The sequence below is a fragment of the Culex pipiens genome, chromosome 2, assembly GCF_016801865.2.
Source record: "Culex pipiens pallens isolate TS chromosome 2, TS_CPP_V2, whole genome shotgun sequence".
In the NCBI taxonomy this organism is placed as follows: domain Eukaryota; kingdom Metazoa; phylum Arthropoda; class Insecta; order Diptera; family Culicidae; genus Culex; species Culex pipiens.
The window spans coordinates 163764713-163785409 of NC_068938.1; the positions used below are offsets into that span (position 1 = coordinate 163764713).

At 36.0% G+C, this 20697-nt stretch overlaps 1 protein-coding gene across 1 annotated transcript in view; it reads right to left on the reverse strand.

The window, feature by feature from the left end:
- LOC128092761 (protein king tubby 1) overlaps positions 1 to 20697 on the reverse strand; it is a 54133-nt gene that overhangs the window by 11174 nt on the left and 22262 nt on the right. Inside the window, exons 2-5 of the mRNA XM_052707326.1 lie at positions 8159 to 8432; positions 7647 to 8063; positions 2449 to 2639; positions 2217 to 2354 (exon numbers count right to left, since the gene is read on the reverse strand). Of these exons, the coding sequence (XP_052563286.1) occupies positions 2217 to 2354; positions 2449 to 2639; positions 7647 to 8063; positions 8159 to 8432 (1020 nt within the window). The remainder of the gene's footprint in view (positions 1 to 2216; positions 2355 to 2448; positions 2640 to 7646; positions 8064 to 8158; positions 8433 to 20697) is intronic.

Here is a 20697-nt window from a genome sequence, read left to right on the forward strand (position 1 = left end):
AAACTATGAACAATGAAGAACTTCTTTACCGAATTTCGGTAAGATTTTACCAAATTTGATTAATCGGTAAAATTTACCGAATTCAGTAAAAACATCTAAGCGTGTATAATGAATGAAAACCAACAAAAACTTTTAAAAAGACGAAATTACGTTTAACTCTGCTAATATTTAACCATACCTGATATTTCTACAGATATCTGTTCACTAAAGAGCCCCTCTTTCATGGTGCCAAACATCGGACTGACAGATGTTTTTAACAAATTTTTGTTTGAGGAACTTATATTAAAAAAACATTTTTAGAGGAATAGCTTTCTGGTAGCCTGCTTTTGAAGGCACAAATTGAAAAAAAGTTGAATTTTGGAAGGTTGAAAATTTGATTTGTTGAATATTGCCTCTTTTTGAGTAATTTTACATAACAAATGCGTTAAAATGTATCAGGTTCACAGGAAAATTCATCAGAAGTTGATGAAACTTCACGATTTCCTTGTATAATACAATCGATTCTCTGGCTGTCGATCTTCTCGATATCAATAATTCTCCATCTATCGATGAATTCTTCAGTCCCTTCAATCTGCATACTTCAATTATCTTCATTCCTCGATATTTTCCCTTGCTTGAAGGATCTCTTCCTCGACGGTCCCTTGGATTCTGTTTGCTTTAAAAATCTCTTCCGGTTGTCAATAATTTCACTTTCTCATGGCTTGCATAGACATTTTTCTTGGCGAAACGAAGCTTTGAAGGGTGTTTGACATTAGTTTGTTTTTGTTTGATGGACGTTGCCATGTCTCTCTCCCATAGCTGGGTATCAAGAAAAAAATATTGTCAATCGAGTCTTCATTTTGCATCGTTCTGTAAACTGATGATTCTCTTCCTCGACGGTTCCTTGGATATTGACAACCAGAGAGTCGACTGTATTAAACTTTTTTTAACACAATATCTGTCACTATTCCCTGATGAATATTACCATCATTTTTTTCATTGCATTGATTTCACAGGTTTCAAAAAAGTGTCCACGTGGTTTATGGATGGTCCCATTGCAGGATAACAGAATAAGTGAAAAAAAATACTATTTTACAGTTTTTGGATGAAAAACAAGCAGGAAAAACTAGAACTGAAAATTATTCAAATAACCTTTAAATTTTTACATAACAAGGTAACTTTTCAGTTTCCATAATATTTTAGTTCCTTTCAACATATTTTAAAAATCAAGACAATATTTTTAGAAAGAATTTAATTAAAACTTTTCATGCAATTTTATATTTATTTTATGCCATTTAAATGTTTAAAATTTAAAGATGAGAAGTAAAAAAGCTCCGTTATCAAGTTATAGACTATTTTAAAGAGGTTTCTTGAAATTTAAAAATAATGTTTTATGTATTGACATAAAATGTCAACTATCAAAGTCTCAGCAACAACTAATCCATTAGTCAAAAACCAAAAAAAAAATATTTCGTTGAAAATTTAAACTTAATAGTATAGCAATTTCAAAAAAAAAAATCAAATAATATAATTAAGATTTTGAGTCCTTTAAAACAATATTTGGTTTCAGAATCTGTTCAATTCTTGAAGTCATTTGTATACTTTAACTATATTTTCCAACCTAAGCTGCTTTCTCCTTGGCACAAGCTCAAGAAAGACCACCCACAAAGCTCCAAAACCCCAATAACCAACCCCAAGTCTCCCTCATCCCCATTGCAGCTTGCTGTTTCGCGTGCGATAGTGGCATATCGTAAAGTTACACCACACCACCAGGAGGGCAGGCGCGTGACGCCAAAACCGGAGAACCGGAGAGGGGACCTAAGGCAGCTGGAGAGGAGCGCAAACACGCATTAGTGATAAATTTCCGGTTGAGGGGGTGGGGTTCCACAACTTCCAACCGGCTCCGGAAGCCGCAGTCACGTCGCGGGTGGAGAAAGGAGTGAGGGGGCAAGATGGTCCAGGACGATGAAACTACATTTTTAATTAAAATCCGTGCTGTGGACTATAAACATCGTCTATTGTGACCTTGCGTTACCAAGATTTGCAATTTTGCATTCAAAATTGAAGTTTATTATTATTGAAGTCTCGTCTCAACCCACTCTCCCCATGTGCACGATATTAGCGATACTTGTGAAATGCAATAACGAGCTCTCGTTCTCTGTGTCTGCACCATATGTGTGACACGACGTTAACTTGATAAAATCTTGCGCCAAACTAGTAGGTATAGGAAAACTTGCCTTCGACTTCCAGCTGTCGAGCAGCCCCTGGCCGTGACTGTCGGACGAGTTGATCTTCACCCTCTGGTCGTCCTCGGTCATGCCCGGCAGCAGCACCGTCATGTTGCGAGGTCCCTTGAAGCCCAGGATGTTGGTGTCCTAAAAAGAAAGCGGAATTTCACAAGATTTAAATCAAATTATGTCCACTTTCTCAAAAAAAAAATCCTCATCTGAAATCTAGCACAAAACTCACGTAGATGACCACGGCCAGATCGAGCCGCGGGCTAACCGGGTCGTCCTTTTTGCCGTTGTCGTACACGAAGAACGTGGTGCCGAACACGTTCGAGCGCAGCTTCCCCACGAAGCCGTCCGCCTGGCGGGACAGATCGGTCGGGTCGCAGCTGATGATGTAGTTGGACGTTTTGCTCTTTTTGCGCTTGCGACCTGATGGTGGGAAAAGTAAAATTAAAATTAGATTTTCTATATATTCTTACAAGGCTGTGTTTCGACAATTTTTGACTTTGAAACTTGCAGAATTTTAGTTTAATACTCGATTAAAAATATGAAACCTTTTAACTAATTTATTAAACCAAAAATAAACTCATTAAAAATGGTTTTATAAATGAAAAAGGATCTCGATTTGCTGAAAAATACAGTTGAAAAATATCATAGAAGGTTGATAAAAAAATGCTTAAACTGAAATTAATTTAAAATCTATCCTTTTTATGCATAGTAATAAATTGTGTAAATTTGGAAGATTTAATTTTTGGAAGGTTGAATATTACCTCTTTTAGGATGTAATTTTACCTCAATTTAAAAATATGTACTCATTTCCAGAGGAAAAATTACACATTTTTTCTGACAGAAAAAATGTACCCCTTCCCAGATGTAATATTACCATGTTATTTTTGTACCACTAAATCGAATTTCGAATAGAACTGATATAAAAATCAACATTTTGGAACTCGTTCTTGAACACTGAATACATGATCCGAATAAAACAATTATTTTTCAATAAAATTAAGCTTAAATTTGTGATAATATTGTTCAGAACGATAAAGCATATTTTTCTGAGTACAATGACCCTTTGTACGACAGCAATGGATTTAAAATTGATTTTTAAATCAATCTTTAAAAAAAAACTTATTGGCCCTTCTTGACAGCTCGTTCCAAGGGGACCATAGTTGACCTATCGAAAAAATGTTGTTTTATCATTTTTTTTGGCATTAAAATGAAAAAAAGTGATCTGAAATGGTATTTTTACCGCTGTACATAAAAATTGACATAGGGCTTTAAGACCCTATTACTTCGCATAACCGACCGACCGACGCATAACCGAATTTTTTATTTTGTCGCTGAAACTTAAATTCCCAGAATGAGTTATTATTTTTTTTATTTGTATTTACCGTTGCAAATATTTGTCAAAGTTAATGTCGCTTTCAAGACTTGGGTTCAACATATAAGAAAATAGTAGTTTATGCAACAAGTTGCAAAAAGAGGATTTTTTCAGCACGAGTCGTACATTTATCCAACGAGGTTCACCGAGTTGGATAAATAGGACGAGTGCTGAAAAAATCAAGTTTTGCAACGAGTTCCATACAACATTTTTTGCAATTCCGAAAAACACCCATTGAGTGAAATTTTAGGTGAAATTTTCATGTATTTTGTCAATAAATCGTTTAAATCAATTTTTTTTGAAAAGTTTTACTTTTCGAAACAAGTGCTGAAAAGTTCAACTTTTCAGCACTTATTTCAGTGCTGAAAAGTAGAACTTTTCAGCATTTTTTTTGAATAGTGTTGCTATTCGATTCTGTTATTATTGGTACAGAAAAGTAGGCTATTTCGTCGTTCAAGAATGACAGGAAAAGTTAATAGTTTCACGACGGAAATGCAAAAAAGTTTTTTTAGCACAACAAAAAACATTTTCGTCAAATCTTAAAAAAAAATATATCGAAAATTCTAAAATATTATTTTTAGAAGCAAAATCAAATTCTAAATCGAAGATGAATCAACATTTTTATGATAAAATGCATCGTTTTCAAGTTAAAAGCCATTTTAGTGCTGAAGTTTGTCAAAAATGTTCAATTTTTGTAAATCAAAAATATTGCATGAATATATATAGCCTGATATACAGCCGTTTAGATTGTGTTAAAAATGAGTTAGACCGTTGCAAATATTTTTTGAAGTATATGTCCCTCGAGAAATATCAGGTAAAGAAATGAAAAAATATATAAAAAATTAAATTACAAGCCATGGTTTTAACATTTGAATGAAAAAGTGTTTTCAAATTTATTTTAAACCTGCCCAGATGTTTTGCAATCTTTAGTTTTCAAAATATCAAAGTATCGGCGAAAATTTTATTTTGTCGAAAAAAAAAATTTGTAGTGCTCTACAACGGAATTTCACAAAAAAAAAATAATGTTAATCGACCTCAAATATGCTAGATATGCCTTTTTCCTTTAAAAATCTTGAAGTTTTTTGAAAAAAATATTTTTTGCCCCCTGATTTTTCGGACCGACTTTGAAGGAGGTGGGGGGGGGGGACATAAACTTCAAAAAATATTTGCAACGGCCTTATTTTGTAACTGGAGAAATCTCGGAAACTTTTGATTTTATTTTCAATGTTAAAAATTAAATTTTCGTGAAGTTTTCTGCTTATTTAAATGAAAAAAATTTCGAAATTTTAAAATCATGCAAATTTTTTAACAAGTCGGTAGATTGGTCAAAACGAGAAAAAGCCGGAAATTTGCCAAAATCCGTAAAAAATCTAGAAGAAGTTGAGAGTTTGTGATTTTATATCAAAAATTCGGGAATCCTGAGCATACCTGTATGAAAAATATTTATTAACCCATGAATAATTTTGAAATATTTTGTTAACAAATAAAAAATCTAATGCATTTTGGTTGATTAAGATCACTAGCGTGCACAGGGTGGGGCAACATGGGGCAACTGCCCCACCATCCTCAGAAATTTGGTCTAAATTTATTCAGGGGGTGTCCATAAACGACGTAATATTCAAAACGTCCATATTATTGCCCCACCTTCCTCAAGGAGCTGGGCACGCTACTGATTAACATTCCAACGCCCAAGGCTCCAAAAAAGTTGGAACGGTAACTTCAACTCAATGGTTCTCGGGCATAACTCAACCAATCAAGATGATTCTTCTTTCAAGTGATTTGTTAGGATGTCTAGATGATTCTAGAACTTTGCAGAAATTAATTTGATCAAATCTGTAATTTTTGCGATTAAAAACATCGTTCCAACTTTTTTTTTCGCGTGTAAAAAAAAAATCGCCAAACATTCCGTGGAGGCAGTTGTTTTAAAAAAGGTGGAACGATGTTTTCGGTCGCACAAATTACAGATTTGTTCAAATCAATTTCTGCAAAATTTCAGGACCATCTAGACATTCTAACAAATCACTGGAAACAAGAATCGTCCCGATTGGTTGAGTAATGCCCGAGAACCAGCGAGTTGAAGTTATCGTTCCACCTTTTTTGGGAGGCTTGGGCGTCTGTGTAAGTTGGACATGCGTTGGGCGTTCCAGTGTTAAGATGGCATGCATTTGACACAGATTTCCATAGTATTTGTATGGAGCAATATTTTGTTATTCATTTTTGACAAAAAAAAAAAACTTTAAACTTTAAGCAACAACAAAGCCAAAAAAGCGAAGCAATCCACATTAACGACCCCCGGGTTCTTTGTGGTCTCTGTTGCAAGTTTCTGCTCATTTCTAGGCGTCCGAAGGTTATGTGTGGTGAGTCACCCAAATTCTCTTTTAAGCAAATGGACCGACATTTTACTTCCCCATCCGATAGAAGGCGTGATCAGGCATATCTCGTCTCGAAAAATGCAACCGGGTCCGTCTGGGATTGAACCCAGGCCTGCTGGGGTAAGAGGCTATCACGCTAACCACTAAACCACCGGACCCGGCCAACAACAAACCCATTGAAAACCAAATTTGAAAATAAAGCTTAATGTCAACGATTATGACCACCATAAAGGCATTAAAGAAGGCATTATTCTGTTTCTTTTTGTAACATTGTATAAATATTTGAAAAAAAAACGATTTCAACTTCAGTTTGACAAAAGTTTACTTTGCTTTTGCATTAAATTTTTATTTATTTTTTAATTGAAGGAAAGGGGATCGAAATATTCGTGAGAAAGTTCGGACGTGTTTTTTTCGGTGCCGAAAATTTGACGTTTTTCTTGGAATTTTAAAGTTATTTCTGGTTGGCATTTTTTGGCTTTGGTCAAGAATTTTAATAATTTTGCTGTCAGTACGTTTTGTTAAAAAATCTTTACGTGAACTTTTTTTGTGTAGCGGAACGGAAGAGGATTTTCTGCTGGGTTCAACCGTTCCAGCAAACCCAGAAACTGTTCGAACAGCTGTCTGTAACAAAACGGCTAGTTCGTTGGCTCTATTACAGAGAATGATTGGATCATGCAACCGATTCTCGATGATGACATTCCTTTTTGAGCTCAAAAATTTATTGAAATTTAGAAAAATTATCATTTTTTTCCCCAGGATCACGTTTTTCGTTGCTTTCAAGCTGTTTTGTTTTGGTTTTCGAATTTATATTTTGCAAACAAACCTTTTTTTGCTGTCTTTGTGAAGAGAGAGTGCAATTTGCTCTCCATCCGCATTGACCTTCTCACTTTTATAATTTTCAGCGCTTTTTCTACCAGTCTTTATGAGGAGATACTGAGCTCAATTTGCTCTCCATCCGCATGGACTATTTCTTATTCTTGATGTGCTGTTCTTCTATTGCTCTTCGTACTATTTGTTTCTTTTATGATCTTGTAAGGGGATTCATCGATCCATCCGCATTGGCATACTATCTTTTCATTGTTCTTCACTTACTACCAGTCTGAGCTCGATTTTCTCTCCATCCGCATTAACCTTTTCTCATCTATAATTTTCCTTTTTTATTAATAGTTTGAATCAAAGCCTGGAATTGGGGAGGGATCATCACGGCATTGGACAGTATGGTGTAATGGCGGATACTGGATGTGGATAGTGGAAAACCAGAATACAATAGTGTATTTATTTTACAAGTTTCAAGAAGTGTCTAATTACTTCTTCTATTGACCTCTGTTTCAGCTGAGTCAGACTTTTTTCGAAGTTATTGGAGGTTACTGCCGGAAGGAGATCAAATCAAAAATTTTAAATTTGAAATTTGTGAACCCCGTATACTCTTCATGATTTTGTAAAAATATATATGAAGCATGATTATTATTTTTCGGAAGATTCATGTTCAGTTTGTAGTTTTGAGTGACGCATTTTTTTTTTGTGTGAACCATTCATTCAACAAGATCAAATTTAAGAACATCAATATTTTTCTTTTTGGCAATGATGCATTGAATGTCTTTTTTTAAGAATTTTGTGATCTTCTAAGTATTGTGATGAATGTAATAATTATTAAATTTAAAGTTGAATTTCTCTCCCCCTTACCTGCCAAACAAAACAACCGCTTGCCGTAGTCCCGCTCCAGGTGCAGATAGTAGATCGGGAACAACCCCCGGTCCATGCCCTTCCGGTCGCGCGTTATCCGGCACTTGTACAGCACTCCCTGGGCCGCCGGCTGCGTCACCCACTGTTCGATTGGCCCGGCCACGTCTCCCTCGGCGTCATTATGGCCGCTGGCCTGTGGCGAGGAGTGTTCCGTGCTCTTCAGATTGCCACTGCTGCCGCTGTCCTGCTGGCTGTCCCTACTGACGTTGTTGTTGAGGGCGGGTGAAATCGGTGCCGAGTGCGTCAGGTGGCCGTCACTGTGCCGGTCGAAGCTGTTCGTGGAGGGCAGAATGTCCACCGGTGTGCTCTCCTCGTCTTCACTGTCCTGCGAGGATGGGGTGAGTTTTTCCAGGGTGGCTGTGGGAAGCATTCGAAGTTATTGAATTACACTGCTCGATACTTTGAAAGTCAATGTCAATAATTTTCTTCACAAAGTTAGTAAACGTCCTTACCGTCGCTGTACGGTGAGGTCGGTGTCGTCGTGACCGACCCCGTCGTCGTCGTCCCAGTTCCGGTCGCCGTGACCGTCGTCGGCGACCCGCTGCTGCTGATGATCTGGTCCGGATTGCTGGGCGACATCATGAACTGCATTGGGCCATCGTACGCGTGCACCTCTCGCCCGTTTCGGTTTACCGCGGACATGGGCCGGACGAGCTGCAGGTCACTTGCCTGGACCATCCCGGGCGTGGCCCGTTTCTGCCGGATGTAGGCCTCCATTAGCTGGCGCTGTTTTGAGAGGAGGGAAAAAAACAAAAAGCAAGTGATGAGTGATCTTTCAAGTCAAGTGTGTGAGTTTGTGCGGATCAATATTTGCACGTGGTCAATTAGCACTGTGGCACACTCCCGGGGACCTTTTTCCCATTTCACTCCTCAGTGGATGTTGGACAAACAAAGCACTCTAATTGGTGCTTGGAAAACGATGTCGTTTACAAAGTCATCCCCACTACGATGAATGGGAACGGAAGCGCACTCAGCTGACAAATAGAGCAAATATTTACGATTGCACATGAATGATTACTGCTGATTGGGTGACGAGCACTAACTTGGCGATGGTGAAAATTGATCAAATTTGTAGTATGAACAAAATTCTAGGTTAGATTCATGACGAACACCTGTTTTTTGTCGTTTTCAAATGTTAGGCTAATTTGAAAAAATATTGAAAAGAGCAATAAAACAAAAGTTTTTTTTTTTTTTTCAAACTGAAAACCAAATCAATAGTTTCTGTAAGTTGAAAAATGAAACTTAGAAGTTGAAGTTGAAGTTGAGCCAAAAGTCACCCAACCTTTAAAAAATAAAGTATCAATGCCTGCTGTTGACTTCAACGATATTGTCCTAAGCAAATTTTTGCCCCTGACCACACGAAACCTGACCCGACCCCAGCACCTACGCCCAACACCCGAGACTGCCGTTAAAAAGTTCATAAATATTAAATCAAATCACCTCTCGACGACGGCTACGCCGTCTCTCCGTCACTTCCACTTTTGAAAACCGCACACACACACACACTCCCACGTGGTAAAATTTTATCCGAAATGAGCCGCATCCGATGGAGACGGAAAAGTGCGAACCAAGAGGGTGGACATTTGGGGTGAAAAGCGAGGGAAAGATACATCAAACAAACTACGTCAGCCGCACGGACGGAGATGGAAAGTGAAAATTGAATTAAGCACATCCCTTGTGCAAGCCAAACCAAGCGCTAGCTCGGGCCGGTGAAAAGAGCGTTTCAGATTTAGTGTCCGGTGGAATTCCATCAAGAGCTCTGTGGAAAGTCCCAAACGCGGGACGCGTGGGCTGTGTGTGGCTGGAAAATGGGAAAATTTTGGTGGATGGTCAATTTGATACCGGTGGGAAAGTCGATTACGAAAACTAACTTTTCAAAAGGAGAGCAAAGTGGATTATTGAGTGGAGATTTGAGCGGAACGGGCGACGAACCCGATTTCTTCACTGTAGATCCTGCTCTAAGCCTATTCTATGTTTTAATCATTTTAGTGACGTTATAGCAGGGCTGTGGAGTCGGTGTCGATGACGAAGACGGAGTCGGTGGCCTCGGATACTTTTGAAGAGTCGGAGTCGGTCTCGCTAAATTCTGAAAAACTGGAGTCGGAGTCGGTTAATCTCCAGAAGCCGGCGTCAGAGTCGCTGCACAAGCTATTCGATTCCACAGTCCTGGTTTATAGTTATAAAGCAATTCCGTACATGGAAACAGCACGAACCACGATGGGGCTTAAAGTTGGATGATTAGATCCGTATTTTTCTTCTATTTTTTGCAATGCTATGGTGTTCCGAACAACTTTGTTTTTGATTTTATATATAAAACTAACTTAATCCACCTATGTGGTTGGTGCCTTCCTCACTCTCACTCACCAACAATTGGTAATTCGATGGGATTGGATACAAATTTCATTTAGTTTTTCTTAAGATCCGCAATAAAAAAGTACACAAATATCACTTAAGAGGTCAAAACTCGAGACAGGGTTGCCAGATCTTTAATATTTGGATTCTTTGGAAAGGTTTTTTCGATTACCTTACCAACGGTGGGTTGGATGATGGATCCGGATATAGTTTAAATACATTTAATACATTTAAGTGAGATCCGGCTTCAAAAAAGTACATAAATATTACTTAATTGGACATAATTTAAGACAGGGTTGCCAGATCTTTAAATGTTTTGGATTCGTTGGAAAGGTTTTTGATTATACCTTACCAACGATGTATAACATGATGATATTTGAGTCGATTTTCGGTCACTTATATAACATCTGGAATAATACAAAAACGCATTTTAAACTACTTATCAAAACTTTATGAAAATCAATAGGTAGGTATGGGACCATAAACCAAAACGAATGCAACTGGTTTGACCAAAATCAGTTCAGCCAGTGCTGAGAAAACTCAGTGAGAATTTTGGTCACGAACTTTCTTCACCCTCGAAAGAGAGAGGATGCGAATCGCGCAAAAGAAAATCGCTCCCGAAATTCTCCAAGAAAATCAATCTGCTGATGATTTTTTGTGAATTTCCTTGTCAGCAGCACCTAAAATCATTTATTTCACTTTGTTTACACACATTGCCCATCTACAAAATGTGACAGGTCATTTTTCGACGTGCGACGTTACACTTGCAAATGTAGTAGTGAAAAAGAAGTTCAGCCGAATAGTCATGATGATGATTTTTTTAGATTTCTTTTACCGATCTTTCGTGCGCGAGAGAGGAAAGCCATGCTCCCTTTGGATTTTTTCTCTTGATGAACATCCAAAGATTTTTTTTTTTGATGATGATTATTCCATCGCTGCATATACACAACAAACACACACAGACATCTGTTCAGTTTTCGATTCTGAGTCGATAGGTATACATGAAGGTGGGTCTACGAGCTTTCTGTGAAAAGTTCATTTTTAGAGCAGGATTATAGACTTACCTCAGTTAGGAAGGCAAAACACGGGCTCTTAGAACCCATGACTCCTTGTCATTTTTACCACAATTTAACTTGGTTGCCAAACAAAGTTGATTAGTTGGCTGAAATAATTAAATTAATTAGACCTGTATTATTTTTATTTTTTTGCCATTGGTCATAACCCTGCTAGGGTGGTCCAAAAATTGATAGATTAAATGATTTTTGGAAATACTTCTACTTAAAAAAATAACTCCTCGCCGTTATAACCAATTTTAACTCCCCGTGTTGCAAGAGGGTGGTGATTTGATAATGCTCTAGAGCTTTAAAAATCTATCCTAACATTTGAAAAGTCAAACGACAACTAAAAATGCTGTTCTGTGTTTATTTGATTAATTTTGGTTTTCTTTTGTTTAAAATTGTATTACAATTTAATACAAATGGTCGCAGCAATTTTTTTCAAAGTTTAGTTTCCTCAACACACAAATCAATGAGTCATCATACAATTTATTAAACTGAAATTATGATTCAAATCTTCTTTACAAAAAAAAACACACTTTTTGGATTATTGTGCACCTTTATTAAAATATCTTACAAAATACTTTAAAATGATTTTAAAAACACATAAAATTTGAAAAGTTATTCTTCAAGTTTCTTTAAACCATTGAAATTTATTTAAAAAAATTGCTAATTTCTTGTCTCATTTTGAGACTTTTTTCTAAAATTTTAAAAATATTTGAAGCGAACTTTGTTATCAGTACAGAGCAATTCCATGTCAAATAGGGAATCGGTTGTACCGGACCCTCTCTGATTTCAATGAAACTTTGTAGACATGTTATCCTACGCTTATGTAAGCCATTTTTGTGTATATGGAGCCAGTTTCACACGATAATGACATTTGAGAAAGGCGTAAGTGTTTTAAATATTTTTGTGATTCGTAATTGTAATATTTCTGTATCTCGAAGCCGTTGCATTGTATCAAAAAGTGGTCAAAGACAAACTTGTAGGAAATTTGATAGGCTTTCCGAAAAAAATACACTGAAAGAAAAAAACACGCCACTTTTATGAGATTTTATGATTTTGAAGTTTAAAAGACAAATTTGAAGATGAGCCCACGATTTTTTTTCGTTCAAAATTTTTGTGAAAATAGCCTAAGATGTTACAAAAATACTAACGAAAAATGCAGGATGGAGCAACTCACCTAAAAAAATACAAAAATCCTTTACTGAAACAGATTTTTTGCAAAGTGCTCTAAACGTCAACATTTTCAAAAACCCAATACGGGAATCGATTCTCCAGACAATTTTACATTAAAGTCTCCATATTGACCACTGTCCTCCTAAGTCCAATCCTTATGATGTTACAGTGGTTTTAAAAATAAAAATGTTGAAAAAATAGGTTTTTTGGTGGTTTTTGACAATTTCTATATGACAGACTTGATTTTTCATTCTCGAAAATATTTTTTTACCGGAAAGCTCGTCCGATTTCCCATAAGATTGTCTTTGACTACTTTTTGGAAATAACTCGTTTTTTATGATTTAAGCTAATTTACTATCCAGGTTACTACCATCCACTGAACTACACTGAAAAAAATATTCAGTTTTCAGTTATGAGCAATGCAATAAGCTTATATCTGTGAGCCCATACTTCCAATTGAAATGTGGTCAAAGACAATCTTATGGGAAATTGGACGAGCTTTCCGGTAAAAATATTTTCGAGCCTGAAAAATCAAGTCTGTCATATAGAAATTGTCAGCGATCTAAAGCGATTTAGATTTTTTTAAACACTAAATAAAGATGGCCGAAATGGCGGTGATCTAGTATTAAGAAAATGCATTTGGTAATTTAACAGTCTTTTAACTACTCAATTTTGACTGCAAAATTAAAATTTGATGTTAAAAATAAGAAAATAAAATAAAACAAAAAAAACTGAAGTCGAAACATCGGATATCGAGGCTTCGGATTACTGGGCCTGAACAGTAATACAGAGCATAAATTATCGTGATATAGTTTGGATCCGTTGATTTATATTTTTTATGAGATTTTCTATCATTTTTCCCCTTTTCTAACCAAGGCAATGTAGAATAAAATTATGTTTAAAATTGTATTACAACATATTTTTACTCAGACCTGATTCATAAAACAAAACAAATACACCTACAACCATTTTGTCCACTTGAAACGATACATCATAAGCATAAAAACACAGCAGCATAATTTCAGTTAACAGCCAGATTGAGAAAGGACGACGCAGAGAATAAAAAAAATCAATACCGAGAGTACACGACCGCCAAAAGGACATTCGCCCGCTGGCCCACCAAAGGCTCTCCAAAAGCGCTCCCTGGACCCATTAGGACCGGAGGCTTCTGAGCAAAACAACTACAAAAAAAAGTCAGACGACGATGAATGAGCAAGGTGAAACACTCATTCTAGCCTGCCGACCGACGGTCCGGTATTCTGTGTAAAAGACCATTGGACCGGTACGACTAAACAAGTTGCGGATAAGCCGCCAACTGAGCCCGCTCAAATTCCGGAGAATGGTCCTTTTCGGGGAAGGATACTGCGGTAGGGTGCTACAACTTGATGAAAAAATGCAATTTAGGTTTAATGGTAGAATTACACAAATCTCGTCTTTAAATCTACTTTCTATACCAACTTAAAATTATTGAACCACCCTAATCAAGTGTTGCCAAAAAACCCCGGGCGTGGGCCGATCGGTTTCGATTCAATCAACGGGACGAATCGCCCGAGACAATGGCCAATTGAAAGCGGATCAAAACATCATCGCGATTGCCAAATCGGAAAGGACCGGAGAACCTTCTTGTTCCGTTTTTTTGTTTCTACGAAGCGTAGGTAATTTATACCGATCAAAAAAGAGATGGTGTCAGCAGTTAGGATTTCCACGAATGTTGTACTGCGATTTCCATCAAGGGTCTTTTTTCCTAACAACGTGTTGATTGAAATTGGATCCAAGCTTAGCAAAAACTGAACTGATGATTGGAAACGAGAATTTTATGAAATGTAAAGCTTGCGGAATTTGCTTTTTTTATTTGATTAGGATAGTGAAATCATCTTAATGTTACTCATTGAACTGAAATAGTGTCAAATAAGGATCCCGTTTTACCTTAATCTTATTCCAGGAAAATATCTTGATCGTGAAGTCATTTTTTTTGGTTAGTATATTGTAACTGCTCAAAGTCCCAATACAATTAATAAATTGCTATAAATATTAGGAAGCTACAACAAAAAACCATCCCAAAAGTTTGAGCTTTGTCTTAACCTTGCTTTGATGCAGAAAACGCTTTTATTTAAATTTAATTATTCTTCTAAAGCCTTAAAAAACATCAACAATAGACTGCCTCGTTAGTTCAAATATTTGATGCATAAAATTTCCCTTCGTTAGCCGGGTGGCCCTAAAATTTGAATGGAAAACATTTTCATTACGACAAAACATTTTTTCCCACATTTTTTTTCTCCTATTTTTGTTCATCAGAAAGCAAAACAACCGTTTGAAGTGTGTACCATTCATCTACATAACGATACGCCCGAACTGCACAGAAAAGCTTCAGTTCCAGGCTTGGGTCCTGCCGGCTTTGGCGTTGGAGCCACTTCGCAGCCTTCGCAGCAGCTTCGGCGGAACGTGACAAGATACACACAGCCTCCTGGAACATGCCGGCTTTTCGACGGTGCCAGCAAACGCGCAACATGCGAATTAAGAAGGGGGCCAGGCTCAACCCAGAGAGAGATACAGAACGAGAGGAGCTTTGCATGGTTCTGGTTTGACGCTTTTCCACAGAGCCAAACCGAAAAACTCCTCTGAAAATCTCGAGGGAGCCAAAACGAGAGGTCCTCGGCGACTGTGTGGATTATTCGGGCGATAGGGTTGCCAATTGAATAAAATTTTAATTCACAGCTCGACATTTTTGAAATTGATTTTCAAACAAAATTGGATTTAATGAAAAGAGTGATACAAGAATCAAAAATATTTTTTTGCAATTCCGTCGTAAAACTACTTACTTTTCCTGTCATTCTTGAACGACGAAATAGCCTACTTTTCTGTACCAAAAATAACAGAATCGAATAGCAACACTTTTCAAAATAAATGCTGAAAAGTTCTACTTTTCAGCACTGAAATGGGTGCTGAAAAGTTGAACTTTTCAGCACTTGTTTCGAAAAGTAACACATTTCACCATTTTTTTGATTTAAACGATTTATTGACAAAATACATGAAAATTCGACTTAAAATTTCACTCAATGGGTGTTTTTCGAAATTGCAAAAAATGTTGTATGGAACTCGTTGCAAAACTTGTTTTTTCAGCACTCTTCGTATTTATCCAACTCGGTGAACCTAGTTGGATAAATGTACGACTCGTGCTGAAAAAATCCTCTTTTTGCAACTTGTTGCATAAACTACTATTAAAAAACACTCTGATTAGGAAAGATAATTCCGAAAAAAATAAACAATCAGCAATTCCCCACGAAAACAGCATGGAAAAAAACAAAAGTGCTCGGATCGGGCTCAAAAATTTTCTGGGGTTCCCTGGCCGAAATAATTAGATCCGTATTTTTTTGTTTGGCCATTAGGGTGACCTACGCCGTGTTAGGGTGGTCTGAAAAATGGCCATTTTCGTCGATGAAAATCGAAAGAAAAAAACATTTTTTTCGAAAAATCATAACTCCTCGCCATTTTAACCGATTTCAATTGTCTTATACGCAAATTAAAGGTGATAAGTTGGCCTTTCTAAGAAAAATAGTAACAAGTTTCAAAAATCTAGCCTAACATATGAAAAGAGCGTATGAAACTTTGAAATGCCGTTTTGACGGTGTCTGGACCAAAGAGCCTATGTCTGGAAATATTTTTATCGGATTCCCCGGACATTTTTACATAACACACTAAAAAATGGGAGGAGTTTATTAACAGGATTCCGAGATATGATTTTTTGAAAATAAAATCCGTGTTTTTCGACGCGCCGCGCGCAAAAACCGGAAAATGACGAAATCGGCAAAAAATCTACTTTTTTCACTAAAACTGCGATAACCTTAAAATTTCAGCGACGACCTATACCTTTCCAATGAGTCCAAAATTTTGAAGAACTGGCAACCCTGTCGCAAGTTGTGACCACTTACGTGGTATTTATGTGCTTTTTTGAAGCCTGATCTCACTTATCTTTATGTAAACTATTTACAGACCCTTTATGCGACTTATCGTTTGATAATCGAAAGATCTTCCCAATTATTCCAAGAGATTGAAAATTTGTAAGAAGATTTGTAACGTGCGAGGAAGGCGCGAACGACTTAGGTTAATTAATTAGTTTAGTTTTACATTTCAACACACAAAAAAAAACAATTTTCGCAAAAACATTTATTTGCTGAAACCGAGGTTGAAACTTAAAACTGTTTGCTATGTTTTAAAGGATCCAAAATAAATGTTTGATATATGACCAGCTAGGGTAAACAATAATTGGCAGTGTTGCCAATTTTAAAAACATCAGAATTTTTGGAAAACTTTTAAAAACGGTCACTAAAAGGTTCACTTAATTTTTAGATGCAAAATCGGAGTTGAATTTTAAAATCCAGGTAAAAGCACTAGAAATTGGATTTTTAGGCAAGTCCAAATTTTTTCATAAATTTGTATAAGAAACATTGATAATTGAACCTCTAGTTGAAGAAAAAAAGCCATAACAAAGCATGAAAAAAAATTTTTTTTTTGATTATCACCCAAACTACACTTAACCCTCTACTGCCAATTTTTTTCGAAAATATTCATTTTTCCCATGTTTACTTCTCGAGTTTTATGTTTTCCTTGTTTTATTTTTAAGTATTTTAATTTACATTTATCTTGTTTAGTTTATGTTTGTTTTTGGTTGTATTTGGCCTATTCTACACCCTCCTATCATTTTGCATATCTTATTTTGTCATGTATTTACAGTTACTTTTTCAATTTTTTGCTTGTTTTTCACATTTTCTGCTGTAGAATGGCACCATTTTCATTTAAAATGTAAAAAATGCGTAGAGGCATAGTTTGGGACACTACAAAAATTACTGCATGCTTCTTTTTACTTAAAATATAGGAAATGTTAGTAAAAAACACAGCCAAAGTTTACCCTTAAAAAATCATTTTTAAAAACAACAACAAGTTACACTTCCAACCCTAAAATTTTCAAATATTTGAAAAGTTCTTCTTTCCAATGCTTTTTAAAGATCAAAAAATGGCAAAGTTTTACTCAAGCCTCAAGACTAACTTTACAACTTAGGCCCGTTTTAAATGTTGTCTTCAAAGATTGCAATTTAAAAAAAAATATACTATAACAGTTAAAAAGGTTTTGACTAATAAAATCATAAATCATTCAAACTACACAAAAAAAAAAAAGGTTGATTATTACTTATTTAACACAAAAAAGTGTAATTAAACAGAAAATGATTAATTTTTTTAAAGTTTCTGACGTAAAATTACACATTTTTTGGCACAACATCTGACATTATTTCAAGATATAATATTAAGATATGGGTCATTCTCCACCAACTCACACAGCAGTTGCCCCGACCCCTCTTCGATTTGCGTGAAACTTTGCTCTAAGGGGTTATTTTGGTTCCTGATCACGAATCCGAGGTCCATTTTTCGATATTTCGTGACGGTGGGGCGGTACGACCCCTTTCATTTTTCTGGTTTTTTACTAAGACACGTTTTTCAGTGATTTGTAGCTCGCTACCGTGAAGAGATAGAAATTTGGTGTCAAAATTTGGTGTTAAAATTAGACGCCCGATTTGATGGCGTACTCAAAATTCCGAAAAAAACATATTTTTCATAAAAAAAAAGTTAAAAAATAGTTTTAAAATCGCTGCCATTTCCCGTTACTCAACTGTCAAAAATCGTGAGACATGTCATTTTATGGGAAATTTAATGTACTTTTCGAATCTGAAATAACCCAGAAGGGTAATTTTTTTCATTTAGAACAAAATTTTTCATTTTAAAATTACATGTTTTTCTAACTTTGCAGGGTTACATTTTAGAGTTTTACAATGATCTACAAAGTTGTAGAGCAGACAAAAACAAAAATTTTGATATATAGACATAAGGGGTTTGCATGTATTCTTCACGAGTTATCTGAATGTTACAAAAAAAAAAATTGAAAAAGTTATGATTTTGACAATTTTTGACCATTTTTTGATTTTTGCATAAGAATGACCCCTTGGACGATTGTTGTGACTCGTGCATTGCGAAAATCAGAATTTTTTTTTCAAAAAAAATATTTTTGTGATTAGTGAGTGTATCCGGTTTGTTTTTTTTATTTTCGAAAAATCCCCACATACAAGCAGTGCACAAGCCACAACAATCGTCCAAGGGATCATTCTTATGCAAAATTAGCTGAACATTCCGAAATAATACTTTCAAAAGCACACGATTGAGTTTTAGAGGTTAAAAATTCGAAAAACTGGTAAAAAATGGTCAAAATCAAAACTTTTTCAAAAAACTTTTTTGTAAAATTCTGAACTCGTGAAGAATACATGCAAACCCCTTATGTCTATATATCAAAATTTTTGTTTTTGTCTGCTCTACAACTTTGTAAAACATTGTTACACTCTAAAATATAACCCTGCAAAGTTAGAAAAAACACGTAACCTTAAAATGAAAAATTTTGTTCTAAATAAAAAAATGACCCTTCTGGGTTATTTCAGATTCGAAAAGTACATTAAAATTCCCATAAAATGACATGTATCACGATTTTTGACAGTAGAGTAACGGGAAATGGCAGCGATTTTAAAACTATTTTTTAACTTTTTTTGATGAAAAATACGAATCGGCAAGCTACAAATCACTGAAAAACGTGTCTTAGTAAAAAACCTAAAAAATGAAAGGGGTCGTACCGCCCCACCGTCACGAGATATCGAAAAATGGACCTCGGATTCGTGATCAAGGACCAAAATTACTTAATTAGTTTCACGAAAATCGAAGAGGGGTCGGGGTAACTTTTTCCGATTTCGTGTGAGTTGGTGGAGAATTACCCATATGCAATTGATAAATATATTTATAACAATATTCTGACAAATCTTTTGAAAATTTAGAACTTAAAACTTATTCTTGATTTAAAATATGTAAACCTGTGTTTATCCATTTTTTTTTTTCAAACATGTTCGAAGAAAGGAAACACAAACTGAAAAACTAAACCACTAAACTAAGAAAATCCAAATTTAAAAGAAAATTGTAGTACAGTGCCATCTCGTTTTGGCAACATGAGGTGATTTCTATGTTGCCAAAATAGGGATGTTGCCAACATCAAATTTTCATTTAAATTATGTTTTGATTGAAAATTTATAAATCTATCTCCCGCAAGCTTCAGGAGACCAAGAATATCAAATTAATTTGGTTGAAGAAAATGTTGCCAAAAATGGGATGGCACTGTATTCTGGTAATTTCAAGTAAATTTTGAAACAAATTTTTTGCTTTTTTTATTCCAGTATCATACCAAACCTAATCAAACCATTATTGATTTATACATGTTTAATAACATCGAGGGTTTTTAACTAAAATAGTTAAACTTAAAGCCAAAAAACCTGTAATTTTATCAAATATTTTTCAATTAATTAAAATAGGAAAATATTAAAATGAGCAAAAAACCTAAACAATGCCAAACGAAGCAAAAAGAAAGCATTTTGTAAAAATTCAGAGCATGGTATTTGGTTCATGAATCTTGTTCTTTTTTTCTAAACGTTTTTTTCTGTACCAGCAACCCTACCGTTTGAGAGCACTCCCGTCACCCTCAGATAAAGGCCCCCCCAGTGGAGGGATGGGTTCTGCGGTTCTCTCCTCCACAACGGGCGCGTGTTTGCCCAAGGTTAGCAAACAGAAAAGCGTGGAAAAACTTTTCCTTCTCCTGTTTTTTTCACCCCCCTTCCCGGCCGGCGGCTCGTTCAAGCCCCGTCTCTGACACCACATCGCGAAAATGCTCCTCCGCCAGGGAGCGAGCATTCAACAATTAGCGAACAACTTCTAGGCTGGGGGTGGCCGTGGTGTGTGTTTCAAGGAGCATGAAGAGGACACATAACCATTGCTATCAGTGCGATGAGAGTAGCGCCAGAGCGCAATGCCAAGGATGTCCTCGTCGGGGCGTGAAATGGAAATTATAGGGTGAAGGGCGCGATTTTTGCAATTTTGTTTGAAAAAAGTTTACGATTTTCAGATCAGGTTTAACTTTGCAAAAAATTACTAAAAACATCAAATTGAAGAATAATTTTAATAAGGTCAGACACAAGTACCCTAACCCTTTACCCTGTTAGGAGGTCAAGTGCATCGTTGTGTGCCATGGCAGGTTATAAAGTTGGCACCCTGGTGATGAACATTTATGTGCCCTGCTGGTTGTTTGTTAACAAGTGCATGATGCCATCAATTGGCATAATGCAGTGACCGGACCGGGAAGCTTGCTGAATCAGCACTGTATCCAACAATACCATTCGGCCGAACTCTGTTGTATCTTCTATGGTGGAATCATCTAGATGGAGAGATACATAAATATAAACAAGTTCGCGGAAATAAAAGTTGCAAACTCGTGACCAAGTGGTGATTTGTCATTACATTTGTTTTGAAATTCCAATAAAGTTCAAATA